Raw genomic sequence first — 13,743 nt, 5'->3', positions numbered from 1 at the left:
AGTTAATTTAAAACCCCAATTTAGAAACCAATCATACATACAAACATACCATGCATAAATTTTATAAGCCTAGGGGGAGGGAAAGTCTCAATTCCCCCATGCCTGACGACAGAGGTGGGTTTTAAGGAGCTTACGAAAGGCAAGGAGGGTGGGGGCAACTCTGATATCTGGGGGGAGTTGGTTCCAAAGGGTCAGGGCTGCCACAGAGAAGGGTCTTCCCCTGGGTCCCGCCAGACGACATTGTTTAATTGACGGGACCCGGAGAAGGCCAACTCTGTGGGACCTAACTGGTCGCTGGGATTCGTGCGGCAGAAGGCAGTCTCGGAGATATTCTGGTCCGGTGCCATGAAGGGCTTTATAGGTCATAACCAACACTTTGAATTGTGACCGGAAACTGATCGGCAACCAATGCAGACTGCGGAGTGTTGGTGTGACATGGGCGTATTTAGGAAAGCCCATGATAGCTCTCGCAGCTGCATTCTGCACGATCTGAAGTATCTCCTGCCATTGCATGAGAGTAGCCTGGGAATTGAGAAGACAACCTTGTCACCTTCTCAAATGTTGCTCCAGATGTCCTGAGAACTGGGTTCTGACACCTTTCCAAGCTTAGAGAGGAAGAGAGAGAGGATTTGGCGTGGCAGGGTTGTCCATAGCTATTGTCAGAAAAGTCCGGAGAATAGCCAAGATGGAACAATTGAAACTTTTTTATGTGCGTCGGTTGTGTGATGCATATTAAAAAATGGGTGTAACCTTGATCACTCTTGTGAACATCATCTTAACTTTTCTGACCTCATCCGGCGATGAGACTTGTCTCAGGGCAGTTTAATGCAGTTCCTTTATCCCTCCCACTTAGAGTGGATTCTTGTATTATCCTGGTAGTTGTTAAACAGTTGTTAAAAACATCCTTTTCCTGATGTGCTTGTTGATGTGCTTGTAAAATTTGCTTATTGCCGCTCTCAACTTTTCACCTTTCTTTGATCACGTTCAGTTGCAAAACCAGCAGCATTTTCACCGTTGACTCAACCAGGGATGAAGTGCTCCTGGGGTAGTGATTTCTGACAGTCACAAAATGGGTGAGCAGTGTGGTCGGGCGGTAGGAAAAGCAAGTAGGATGCTTGGCTGCATAGCTAGAGGTATAACAAGCAGGAAGAGGGAGATTGTGATCCCCTTATATAGAGCGCTGGCGAGACCACATTTGGAATACTGTGTCCAGTTCTGGAGACCTCACCTACAAAAAGATATTGACAAAATTGAACGGGTCCAAAGACGGGCTACAAGAATGGTGCAAGGTCTTAAGCATAAAACGCATCAGGAAAGACTTCATGAACTCAATCTGTATAGTCTGGAGGACAGAAGGAAAAGGGGGGGACAGGATCGAAACATTTAAATATGTTAAAGGGTTAAATAATGTTCAGGAGAGAAGTGTTTTTAATAGGAAAGTGAACACAAGAACAAGGGGACACAATCTGAAGTTAGTTGGGGGAAAGATCAAAGGCAACATGAGAAAATATTATTTTACTGAAAGAGTAGTAGATCCTTGGAACAAACTTCCAGCAGACGTGGTTGGTAAATCCACAGTAACCGAATTTAAACATGCCTGGGATAAACATATATCCATTGTAAGATAAAATACAGGAAATAGTATAAGGGCAGACTAGATGGACCATGAGGACTTTTTCTGCCGTCAGACTTCTATGTTTCTATGTTTCTATGGTTGGTCGTGAAGGGAGCCCACTTGGGTTCTTTTACCCCCTGTGCATACACAAAGCATTCTGTGCATGTGCAGAGGGCAAAAAAAACCCAAATGGCAGTGTCTGGGTGGGTAAGCAAAGCCTAATGTTGCCTTCATGTCCGGCTCTCTGACAACTGTTAACCACAAACAAACTGGAAGCATTTCACCCCTGGACTCAACTCACTTAGTTTTGTTGTGGTTGACTCTGGCCCAGCTCCATCCCCAAGGAATGTGGAGGTGGATGCAGGGGAAACATCAACATGTCATAGGCCTGTTTTATTGCCGACAGAGTCAGGTAGTGCAGTTTCCTCGGACAAAGAAGAAGATGGGGGTGACTTGGAAGAGGGGGGCTTGGCACACAGCCCAGGAAGCCAATCTCCATTATCTTCGGTCGATTCGGATGAGGAAGTGTTAGACCCACGCATGCACAGAATTATGCATCAAAGAGACCAATTGAAGAAATACTACATGAGATAAGAGAGGCCACCTGTGTTTGGGTGGGGCTCCAGCAATTAGAGCTGCTGATATAAATAGCAGCGTGCTGGCTTGGCCGTTGTGGAAGATTATCTGATCATAGTTTCTTCAGGACTGTGCCTTGCTGTTTCCAGACTTTGTTTGTTGATTTTTCATGCCTTTGAAACCAAAGCAGAGCAAAGTGTGTGTGTCTCACTTCGTGGAAGAAGGAGGGCTGTGACGTTTCTTCACAACTGCTAGCTAAGTCCTTAAAGACTGATTAAGGGGATTGTACAGCCTACAAGGTTGTTTTGGGACGAGTGCTCTTTGCAATACAAAAAGGGTGCTTTGTTTCTTTTGAATTTTGTGATAAAGAACATTGTTTTTGAACTTTCAAGTGGGTGTGTGTCTGAAATTTTTACCCTTGAATTTTCGGGAGACTCATACCATAGAGGCCGGCAGAACAAGTTTAAACCTTGGGTGATGTTGTTATGGGGAAAATTGGAGATGGGAGGAATATTAGATATGTTGGTCACTTTGACTTACTGTACTTTTAAAAAGAATAAGGATGGAAGATAAATAAATAAAATTTCAAAATGTGCACAAATTCATCTACAGTATTCTTCTCCCCTGATTCTCTTGTTCAAGTATGTTAAGCTATGAGAAAGGAGATCTTTTCTGAGACTCTGTAGAAAAATTTCTGAAGATATCAAAGGCTGTTCTAATAGTTAGTGATTGGAGTTGGTCAGCGACTTGGTTGTATCTTCTGGGTAACTCTCCTGATGAAATGTTTCAAAGAAGGAAAGACGTGTCTACTCAAATTTCTGTCCTCTTCTTTATTCCCAGGCAGCTGTTCCCCCGGGGCTTGCCCGATGAATTCACTTTGATCATCACTCTACTCTTGAAGAAGCAGACTAGCAAAGAGAACTGGTATCTCTTCCAGATCACTGACCCTCAGGGATACCCCCAGGTATAACCATCTACGTGGTCCAGTCTTTCCATTATCTCACTGATCCATCGCTCTCCAGTTGTTTCCCCCTAGCTAGCCCCAGATAAACCTTCCTTCCTTCCTTCCTTCCTTCATTCATTCATTCATTCATTCATTCATTCATTTATTTATTTGATTTGTATGCCGCCCCTCTCCGCAGACTCGGGGCGGCTAACAACAATGATTAAAAACAACATGTAACAATCCAATTTAATAAAACAACTAAAAACCCTTATTATAAAAACCAAACATACACACAAACACACCATACATCACTTGTAATGGACTAAGGGAAGGAATATCCTAACTCCCCCATGCCTGGCGACAAAGGTGGGTCTTGAGTAATTTGCAAAAGACAAGGAGGGTGGGGGCCGTTCTAGTCTCTGGGGGCAGTTGATTCCAGAGGGCCAGGGCTGCCATAGAGAAGGCTCTTCCCCTGGGGCCCGCCAAATGACATTGTTTGGTCGACGGGACCCGGAGAAGGCCAACTCTGTGGGACCTTATCGGCCGCTGGGATTCGTGCGGTAGAAGGCGGTTCCGGATGTATTCTGGCCCAATGTAGGGCTTTAAAGGTCATTACCAACACATGGAATTGTGACCGGAAACTGATCGGCAGCCAGTGCAGGCTGCGGAGTGTTGCAGAAACGTGGGCGAATCTTGGAAGCCCCATGATGGCTCTCGCTGCTGCGTTCTGCATGATCTGAAGTTTCCGAACACTTTTCAAAGGTATCCCCATGTAGAGAGTGTTGCAGTAATCGAACCTCGAGGTGATGAGGGCATGAGTGACTGTGAGCAATGACTCCCTTCCTTCCTTCCTTCCTTCCTTCCTTCCTTCCTTCCTTCCTTCCTTCCTTCCTTCCTTCTAACCATCCTTCCTTCCAACCTTCCTTCCTTCCTTCCAACCTTCCTTCCTTCCAACCTTCCTTCCTTCCTTCCTTCCTTCCAACCTTCCTTCCTTCCAACCTTCCTTCCTTCCTTCCAACCTTCCTTCCTTCCTTCCTTCCTTCAATGAGCTCAACCAAGGATCGATCCGCTTCGTGCCTTGCCCTTTCAGCTAATGGCACCAATGGGATTGTGCTTGTATGTATGGACCTATAGTCAACCCTAAGATCGAGTTAAATAAAATATGTTTGCTGTGTTCATTCCATGTGCAATGGACCTAGAAAGAAAAGTTGTCAATGGGTTTGGTGGTGATCCTGTTCACATTACACACTAAAGCAGTGTTTCCCAACCTTGGCAACTTGAAGATATTTGGACTTCAACTCCCAGAATTCCCCAGCCAGCGAATGCTGGCTGGGGAATTCTGGGAGTTGAAGTCCAGATATCTTCAAGTTGCCAAGGTTGGGAAACACTGCACTAAAGTAACGGCTGAGTTCCCACAAGATGGTGAGACACAATTTACGGAGTCCACCACAGCCTGCTCCATCAAACTGAGAGGTGGAAGCATGTTCTGTCTTGACCTTCACAGGATGGAGAATTCTCCAATTATGTGATGCAGAGGAAAACTTCCCTGTGGGGTGGAGAACCTAGCCCAGCTTGCTGTCTTCCAAGTCAGTTAAGCATCAGGTAACCTTCAAATGTGCCCTAAAGTGCTTTTTCAAGAGGCAACAAGAAAGTCCAGTTGCCTCTTTAAAAAGCACCTTTCGGACAACCATGACCTGGATGACTGAGAATCTCCACACACTGCCAGGCATCAAGTAACCTTTTCAGAATTTTGCAAAGCAGGTTGAACACTAAGTTATGCATTAACATGCATTATATTAAGGAAAAATGTGTATGTGAAAGCATTATATAAAGGAAAAGAGCTGGCAAGCATGCATATATTAAAGAAAATTCACATAAATCACACCGTGTTCATTTTTACACAGGTTAAAAAAATTGATGCAGAAACATAGAACCGTCATCTATCCTGACCTGCTACTACTGTATATTTATGACTAGATATATAACATTTAGACAGATTAAGCCAACGTAATTTGCAAGAAAAGTGTTCAAAAAGAAACCTGATGATATCACCATCAGAACAAAACTCTCCCTTGTTTTAATTATAATTTAATTAAATTTCTTTCATAGCAAAGTATCACTACAGGTCGTCCTTTCAATTGCAGACCTAATTGTTGTTGTAAGTTGTAACTATTGTAAAACAAAAAAAGTCATGTGAACGACATGATTTTATTATATATATATATATTTGTTTTCGTAGATTTTCACGCGTATATGTATGTAGATTGTTCTGAGTTCAGGTTTTACCCCATGTAAAACTATATTCAAAGCAGCACGAAGCTAACAACTTCAGCCTGATGATGGTGAATGTGATTTCACTGAAACATCGCATAGATACTCAAAATATTACACGGGGTAAAACCCGAACTCAGAACAATCTACATATATATGATTTGACACAAAAATATGTAACCCTTCCCTGGTGCAGAGCTGAAGGGATTGGATACTGTAGCCTAGAGGATAATTCTCTGCCTTACAAGGCAAAGGTTGCAGGTTCAAGTCCCAGTGGGTATGGCTAGCTGATAAGGCCAATATAAGGCCGAAATAGATCTATCCTAGTCTCCCTTAATTTTCAAATTCAGCAAAAAACACATGACATATATAGAGAGATATAGATATAGATATAGATATATTTCTCAAATGTTTTTAGCTGAAATTTTAAAATTAAGGGAGACTAGGATGGTACCATTTCGGCCTTGTTCTGGCCTCATCAGCTAGCCACACCCTTCCTTACTGGGATTCGATCTGGCAGGCTCTGCCTTGTAAGGCAGAGAATTAGCAGTTGAGCCACCAGACCTTGATTCCTCCAGCTCTGTACCAGGGAGGGGCTATATGGTTTTTTTTATGTTGGATCACCCTGGTATATTGAAGGAACATCACAGCTCCTTTTTGCCTCTAGGCCCAACCCAGGACCATTTCAAGGCAGTTAATTTATTCATAGCCGACAACTATATTCTGTATGTATCAAATATTAAGTGATACCTAAGTGACCAATCATAAGTCCCCCTCACTCACTCGTGGTTAAAGTTCAGGCACCTGGGATGTATTTAGTTCCTTGCACTAACAACCATCAGAGCTTCCTGGGACCACAATTCAGCACTGACATGTAATTACAATAGTTTCAGCAGGTTTCAAATAGTTTCAAAAGTGGGTGCAACTTATTTAACCATCTGCCTTGTTTAGTAATGGAAAATTGGGTCACAATTGGGATCATAAGCTGAAGACCCCTTGCAAAGTCTCCTGACCTATCAGCTCTCATAAATTCCTGTCCTTTTCGTTCCATTAAGGGGTCAAGCTGCCAGCTTTCACCCCCCCCCTCCTGTCTGTCCCTCTCTCTTTAGAACAGGGGTCTCCAAACTTGGCAACTTTATTATTATTATTATTATTATTATTATTTATTATTATTATTTATTAGATTTGTATGCCGCCCCTCTCCGAAGACTCGGGGCGGCTAACAACAATATAAAAAGACAATGTAAACAAATCTAATATTAAAAATAATCTTTAAAACCCCAATTTAAAAACCACTCATATATGCAAGCATACCATGTATAAATTCTATAAGCCTAGGGGGAAGGGAAAATTTCAATTCCCCCAGGCCTGACTACAGAGGTGGGTTTTAAGGAGCTTGTGAAAGGCAAGGAGGGTGGGGGCAACTCTGATATCGGGGGGGCTGGATCCAGAGGGTCGGGGCCGCCACAGGGAAGGCTGTTCCCCTGGGTCCCACCAAATGACATTGTTTAGTCGACGGGACCCGGAGAAGGCCAACTCTGTGGGACCTAACTGGTCGCTGGGATTCGTGTGGCAGAAGGTGGTCCCGGAGATATTCTGGTCCGATGCCATGAAGGGCTTTATAGGTCATAACCAACATTTTGAATTGTGACCGGAAATTGATCGGCAACCAATGCAGACTGCGGAGTGTTGGTGTAACATGGGCATATTTAGAGAAGCCCATGACTGCTCTCGCAGCTGCATTCTGCACGATCTGAAGTTTCTGAACATTTTTCAAAGGTAGCCCCATGTAGAGAGCGTTACAGTAGTCGAAACTCGAGGTAATGAGGGCATGAGTGACTGTGAGCAATGAGTCCCGGTCCAGATAGGGTCGCAACTGGTGCACCAGGCAAACCTGGGCAAATACCCCCCTCGCCACAGCTGAAAGATGGTTCTCTAATGTGAGCTGTGGATCGAGGAGGATGCCCAAGTTGCAGACCCTCTCTGAGGGGGGTCAATAATTCCCCCCCCAGGCTGATGGATGGACAGATGGAATTGTCCTTGGGAGGCAGAACCCACAGCCACTCCGTCTTATCTGGGTTGAGTTTGAGTCTGTTGACACCCATCCAGACCCCAACAGCCTCCAGGCACCGACACATCATTTCCAGATCCCAGTTCCTGGGAGTTGAAGTCCACAAGTCTTAAAGTTGCCAAGCTTGGAGACCCCTACTTTAGAAGATCCCTCTATTCATCACCCTCTCTTTTTCCTTCTACCTCTTCAGCTCTCCCTGAGGATCAACAGCAAAGAGCGGAGTCTGGAGTTCCAGGCCAAGGACCATCACGGGCAACTAACTGGCGTAGTCTTTGCTGGCAAAGGCATCGCCTCCCTTTTTGACTTGAAGTGGCACAAAATGGCAGTCAGCCTTCAAAGCCAGGTGGTCTCAGTCCACGTTGACTGCAGCTACATCTCATCGAAGCCTCTGGAGCTGCGCCAGCGGTTGGTCACTGAAGGCAACACCTTTGTGGGGCTGGAGGCCGTGCGTGGGACTCCGGTGATGGTGAGTTATGGCGGCCGCAGTGGCGGTGGGGGGCACAGGGGAACATCCTGTTGTTGCAGGGAAAAACAAGCCTATAGGTTCAAGGAAATAGAGACCACGTGGAGGTGGAGTAACTCAGGTTTATTGCATGCAAGGTTCAGAAGTAAGACAAGAAAATCAGAACAACCATTAACACTTTAAGTTACATTCTTATACCTTTTCGGAAAAGTAGGACGAACAAGCGTATTATTGCATGGGTTACATTATTATTATTTCTATTATTATGTCAGTACAACACAGCAAACGAGATCACTATGCTGGATTTCGTATTTCATCACCAGTCGGGCGCTTCCCAAGCACCTAGGACTGCGTGATGTAGCGGCGAATTATGTTTGCCGATCCCAGTAAAGCGGCCTTTTGCAATTGACAGATGGAGATTTTGTCAATTCCAATGGTTTTCAAATGTCCGCTGAGATCCTTTGGTATTGTGCCCAGCGTGCCAAGGACCACTGGGACCACTTTCACTGGCTTATGCCAGAGTCATTACAGCTCGATTTTTCACTAATTTCTCTAGCTGCTTCTCCTCAATTCTGCTGTCCCCTGGGATTGCGATGTCGATGATCCATACTTTCTTTTTCTCCACGATCACAATGTCTGGTGTGTTATGCTTCAGAATTCGGTCAGTCTGAAGTCGGAGGTCCCACAGTAGTTTTGCTTGCTCATTTTCGACCACTTTTTTGGGCTTATGATCCCACCAGTTCTTTGCCACTGGTAAACGGTAGTTCCGGCACAAGTTCCAGTGGATCATCTGTGCCACAGCATCATGTCTATGCTTGTAGTCAGTCTGTGCGATCTTTTTGCAGCAGCTGAGTATGTGATCGATTGTTTCATCTGTTTCTTTACAGAGTCTGCATTATTATTATTATTATTATTATTATTATTATTATTATTATTATTATTTAGATTTGTATGCCGCCCCTCTCCGAAGACTCGTGGCGGCTCACAACAACATAAACAATGTACAAATCCAATTATTAAGAAATACAGTTTAAAACCCTTATAATAAAATAATCACACAGTCCAATCAAACCATACACTATGTTTGCATGCATACAAAAGAGGGAAGTAAAAAAGTAAAATCAACAGAAAATATGATTACACGGTGGAATAATAACAAGGTAAGGATAAATGCAGCATATATGTGCTTCCTGATTCATGATAGTTATACAGTGGCACCTCTCCTTAAGAACTTAATTTGTTCCGGTTCTTAAGTAGAAGCAATTTTTCCCATAGGAGTCAATGTAAAAGCAAATAATGCGTGCAAACCCATTCGGAAAGAAATAAATGCTCGAAGAGTACAAGAGGAATTTCAAGGAAAAACTAAAACGGCTTAAATAACAGCTGATGAAATTCCTTCTAGGCCAATTCAAGCATTGCTAAAACGCACAAGACAGAAAAAAGGGATGGAATAATGGCAGGGAGTTGATTCAAAGCTGCAGAAAAAATGAGAGAGCAACGCAAGGGAATCTGCATAATTCTAAAGGAAAAATAACAAACCGTGTGGGTTCCAGGAAGCGATTGTGAACGCATTTGAGCTGATCACCCAGTGCATAATTAACAAGAAACTAGGCTATTTTGATGAGAGTGCATTCTGAGATCGATCAAACAGCTTTCAGAAAGCTTGTTCTAGGCCAGGCCTTTGACTTGGCACTATCGTAGCACATCTTATTCCTCTAAGACCTTTCCAGCCCTGGACTAGTGCTAACCTAGAAAAGGGATGTATCACGGTTAAGTGTATTGTGTGGACATAGCCTGAAAGTATTTACATAGAAACATAGAAGATTGACGGCAGAAAAAGACCTCCTGGTCCATCTAGTCTGCCCTTATACTATTTCCTGTATTTTATCTTACGATGGATATATGTTTATCCCAGACATGTTTAAATTCAGTTCCTGTGGATTTACCAACCATGTCTGCTGGAAGTTTGTTCCAAGCATCTACTACTCTAAAATAACATTTTCTCACATAGAAACATAGAAGACTGATGGCAGAAAAAGACCTCATGGTCCATCTAGTCTGCCCTTATACTATTTCCTGTATTTTATCTTACAATGGATATATGTTTATCCCAGGCACGTTTAAATTCAGTTACTGTGGATTTACCAACCACGTCTGCTGGAAGTTTGTTCCAAGCATCTACTACTCTAAAATAACATTTTCTCACATAGAAACATAGAAGACTGACAGCAGAAAAAGACCTCATGGTCCATCTAGTCTGCCCTTATACTATTTCCTGTATTTTATCTTACGATGGATATATGTTTATCCCAGGCATGTTTAAATTCAGTTCCTGTGGATTTACCAACCATGTCTGCTGGAAGTTTGTTCCAAGCATCTACTACTCTTTCAGTCAAATAATATTTTCTCACGTTGCTTCTGATCTTTCCCCCAACAAACCGCAGATTGTGCCCCCTTGTTCTTGTGTTCACTTTCCTATTAAAAACACTTCCCTCCTGAACCTTATTTAACCCTTTAACATATTTAAATGTTTCGATCATGTCCCCCCTTTCCCTTCTCTCCTCCAGACTATACAGATTGAGTTCATGAAGTCTTTCCTGATACGTTTTATGCTTAAGACCTTCCACCATTTTTGTAGCCCGTCTTTAGACCTGTTCAATTTTGTCAATATCTTTTTGTAGGTGAGGTCTCCAGAACTAAACACAGTATTCCAAATGGGGTCTCACCAGCGCTCTATACAAAAGCTAGGCACTCACACAGATACCCAATCCCCTCTATACGTACCAATTTACATGTCAAAAAGGTCTGGATAAAGGGGATTGGGTATCTGTGTGAGTGCCTAGCTTTTTGTATTGTTCACTTAGTTTAAATGGACTTGTCCACTTTGACTACACCCATTTTGGGAGGGCCTTTCAGGACCAAGGGCAGCTCCTCAGGTCACTAACCTTCATGGGAAACCCAAGAATTTGTGAGAGGCAACCAGTGAAGGGCTACAACAAATTTTACTACCATACTGTGGCCCTGGCTTATTTTGTGAGTGTGGCTTGACGATCATGTGACCAGGGTGTGGCTTAAATATTATGTGACTGACTTAAAGGTGGCCAACTCACGTCAAGGGTTTGGGTTAAGGTTAGGGTGCCTGGCCTCTCCTTGCCTCAAAGAGATACAATTTCCCTATCTCGTTACTATTATTGAATACCCAAAATATATTATTTAATTCTATGCATATATGCCATATTTGTACATTCATAGCCAGGGTGGGGCAGCAGGTAAAGTGTTGTACTGCAGGCCATCAAAGCTGACTGTAGATCTGTAGGTCAGCGGTTCAAATCTCATCACTGGCTCAAGGTTGACTCAGCCTTCCATCCTTCCGGGGTAGGTAAAATGAGGACCCGGATTGTGGGGGCAATGTGCTGGCTCTATTAAAAAGTGCTATTGCTAACATGTTGTAAGCCGCCCTGAGACTAAGGAAAAGGGCGGCATAAATATCAATCAAACAAACAACTAAATAACTAAATAACTAAATAACTAAATAACTAAATAACTAAATAACTAAATAACTAAATAACTAAATAACTAAATAACTAAATAACTAAATAACTAAATAACTAAATAACTAAATAACTAAATAACTAAATAACTAAATAACTAAATAACTAAATAACTAAATAACCAAATAACCAAATAACTAAATAACTAAATAACTAAATAACTATTACTCACAGGCACACAAAAATATACATTATCTACTATATAAACTGTATGTGTATGTACACACATACATATACATAGCTCTTCTAAAATTATACACATTCAACCTCATTTACCGCAATAGGAAAAACAGACCCAGAGCCCAGAAGGGAAAACAAGAAAAAAAATTCAAACTTTTTCTACCGGTTCTGCATATCTGACCCAATTTTTTCTACTGGTTCTGTGTACCTGACCATTCCAGTAGAAGCTCATGTCACTGTAATCTATGGTATCCTTCTCCCACTCTCCACCGCCTCTGCTGTGGGACCATCTTTCACATCAACATTAGATACCTGCAGCTTATCATAAGTGAACCTGAACTTGCCAACACTATTTTAGCTTAACTTAGAATGTTGCTAGAATCCAGCTAGTTTGGTTTAGTAGTTAAGGCCCTGAGCTAGAAAATAGGTGAGTGTGAGTTCTATATAAAAGTTTGCCTCAAACTAATTAGCAGAAGATAAAAGTATACTTACAACAGTATTAACAGCATAGCCTCAAAATTAATTGTATGAATAATTAATTATTCTAATAATTAATTGAAACTCCTGCCTTGGGCAGGGGGTTGGACTAAAGACCTTCAAGTTCCTTCCAGTTCCATGATTCTGTAATTTTTTTCAAATGGCTAATTATGCGATAAATTAGTAACGCCAAAGCATTTGAGGGTAGTATTCAAAGGACATTTTCCTTGACCCTTCATCCAAAAGAACCTAGCCCTCATTTAAATATTGGTGAATAATATAATCCACTCTTACAAAGAAGATTTTTCCATCTAGGATTGTATGACCATATCTTCAGCCATTCCCCCAAACAAACAATTATTGATATTTTAGTGGTATCCAAATATTAGGTATCAACCCCCCCAAAAAAACCATACACAACCTTTCTTTTCATCCTGGGTCTGGCTCATCCATAATATTTATGGTGGTCAACTGGGCAGGAGGTCACAAATCCTGGCTAGTGAACTCTGTCATATGTTGGACAATTTCATGGTAATTTCCCCCTACCTGATATCATTGCTACCTGTTGAAGATACAGCAACCTCTGCAGAATTCACAAGGCATCCTGTAGAAGAAGCCTACTACAAATGGTGGCTGAAAAACTATAATACAAACAGTGTTTAGGGAAGCAGTAGAATTACAGATCTGTGGAAATGGTTGTGTCAAAGATGAGGGTGGTAGGGACAAGAGATTTAATGTAATAGTTACTTCTGAGATCTATAAAGACGTACGGTGATTCAAACAATCAGATGCCAGAAATGATAGCTAATATATTACAAAAAGATAAACAAGAAACAGCTAATGGAATAGATGAGATTTACAGGGTGAACACTAACTACGCCCGAAAACATAAGCTTCCTAGGGAAGTACACGTGAGATGTGTAAAAAAGGAGATTAGAAATGAAATATTGAAAATTACAAAAGACGAAGCAATAATTCATAATGGGAAGGAAATCAGAGTTCTTAAGCAAATCCCAAAAAAATTAAGGGACAATCGAAGGGGATACCGACCGTTGGCAGATTTGTTAAATCAAAGTAAAATTACCTTCAGATGGTTAATTCCGGAGGGGATGCTTATCACATGGAAGAGGAAAAAAATAAAAGTAAATAACGAACTAATGGCACAGGAATTTTATGATGAATTAATAGCGGAAGAGAGGGTGGAAACAGGAAGTCAAAAAGAAATAGAAGAACCCCAGGTAGAATCAGATAGCGGGAAAGAAGGAACTTCTAAAGATATAGTACAGGAGGAAGAAAGAATATTGACAAGAGCACAGAAAGAAAACAGGACAAACAGAAGACAAATAAGGAATTAAAGGGGGATGGGAACAGAAATTAAATTAATCTCAATTAATGTAAATGGCTTAAACTCATTTATGAAAAGAAATAGTATATTCAATAAATTACAAAAACAAAATTTAGACATTGTTTGTCTACAGGAAGTACACATTCCACAAAAAAATGAAAAGCAATTAGAAAATGAGAAAATTGGGAAAGTATTTACGTCCTTATCACATAACAAAAAAAGAGGGATTGCAGTTTACGTTAAAAAAG

The 13,743-nt window shown here is 41.8% G+C and overlaps 1 protein-coding gene across 4 annotated transcripts in view; it reads left to right on the top strand.

Annotated features, from left to right (window-relative positions):
* COL16A1 (collagen type XVI alpha 1 chain) overlaps positions 1-13,743 on the top strand; it is a 263,305-nt gene that overhangs the window by 55,625 nt on the left and 193,937 nt on the right. For all 4 annotated transcript variants that reach the window (XM_070763913.1, XM_070763914.1, XM_070763912.1 and 1 more), the window contains exons 5-6: positions 3,032-3,155; positions 7,670-7,945. In XM_070763913.1, the coding sequence (XP_070620014.1) occupies positions 3,032-3,155; positions 7,670-7,945 (400 nt within the window). The remainder of the gene's footprint in view (positions 1-3,031; positions 3,156-7,669; positions 7,946-13,743) is intronic.

This window comes from Erythrolamprus reginae, chromosome 11 (genome assembly GCF_031021105.1).
Source record: "Erythrolamprus reginae isolate rEryReg1 chromosome 11, rEryReg1.hap1, whole genome shotgun sequence".
In the NCBI taxonomy this organism is placed as follows: Eukaryota; Metazoa; Chordata; class Lepidosauria; order Squamata; family Dipsadidae; genus Erythrolamprus; species Erythrolamprus reginae.
Note: the sequence above shows the minus strand (reverse complement) of the source record. Positions and strands in the feature narration are given on the sequence as shown.